Here is a 988-nt window from a genome sequence, read left to right on the forward strand (position 1 = left end):
AGCGTGGCCAGCGGCAGTGTCTCGCATCTTTACATCGAAAATTTCAAAGAAACGCACAAAGCGAGTCGCTTTCAAGGATATTGGAGCTATGGAGAAGTGCGGCTGCCAAGAGCAATGCTATCCTGATGAATGTATTAACTCAAAGCTGAGCATCTTTTGTTCAACCAAGAACTGCTCACTTGGAGGAGTCTGTGGGAATTCATTTGAGAGGGAGGCCGATGGATTGACCCTTTTCCGGTCTCGCGTTGGGATCGTTGTATATACAAGAAAACCTATCGATCCAGGGGTGATAATTGCAGAGTATTGTGGACAATTGCGAGCCTACGATGGCATGTACAAGAGCAATGTGGATCCAGCAAAGTTGAAACACAATACCGGGTACTCTATGCTTTTACATACGCGTCCTACCAGAACGGGATACTTTGCATTCGTCGAGGCAGTGAAGTACGGTGGCATTGCTCGATTTATTAATCACTCAGACTCGCCAAACACTGCATTTCGCGAATTGCGAAATAGAAGATCAGTGAAAGTGGGAGTGGTATCTACTAGGACTATAAACCCTGGCGACGAACTAACGGTGGATTACGGGGACGAGATTTGGTTCGCGTGTGCTCCAACCGAGTAGTACGATCCATACACGTATGGCTGGGATCAGAAGACCTTGTATTAGGAGAAATACGCGAGTGTTGCAGCCCTGCAACGATAGTGATTCTTTGTTAACGTTTTTTAAAAAGCAACGTATTTTTATATTGTAAATCAATTGTTTTTGCAGCAGCAAAATATACCGCAACATTTACAATAATAATGTGCAGCAACGTTTTTTAGAGAAATGTTTCACGACATTTATTACAAAAATGTAGTCAAACCTTTGCTTTTGTTCCAAGAGCAAGATGTACCACAGCATTTACAATACATTTTTTAGAGAAATGTTTTACGACACTTACTAGAAAAATGCAGTCGAGATTATACTTTTGCTAACAGCGGGATG

The 988-nt window shown here is 42.4% G+C and overlaps 1 protein-coding gene across 1 annotated transcript; it reads left to right on the top strand.

Moving 5' to 3' along the window:
* Positions 1-99: 99 nt before the first annotated feature.
* On the top strand, positions 100-708 carry PPTG_19816 (hypothetical protein; the record flags this gene model as incomplete). Its single annotated transcript, XM_008918451.1, has 1 exon — positions 100-708. A coding segment is annotated over one exon (526 nt), but the record flags the coding sequence as incomplete, so codon positions are not given.
* Between the last annotated feature and the right edge of the window lie 280 nt (positions 709-988).

The sequence above is a fragment of the Phytophthora parasitica genome (genome assembly GCF_000247585.1).
Source record: "Phytophthora parasitica INRA-310 unplaced genomic scaffold supercont2.208, whole genome shotgun sequence".
Taxonomy (NCBI): Eukaryota; Oomycota; class Peronosporomycetes; order Peronosporales; family Peronosporaceae; genus Phytophthora; species Phytophthora nicotianae.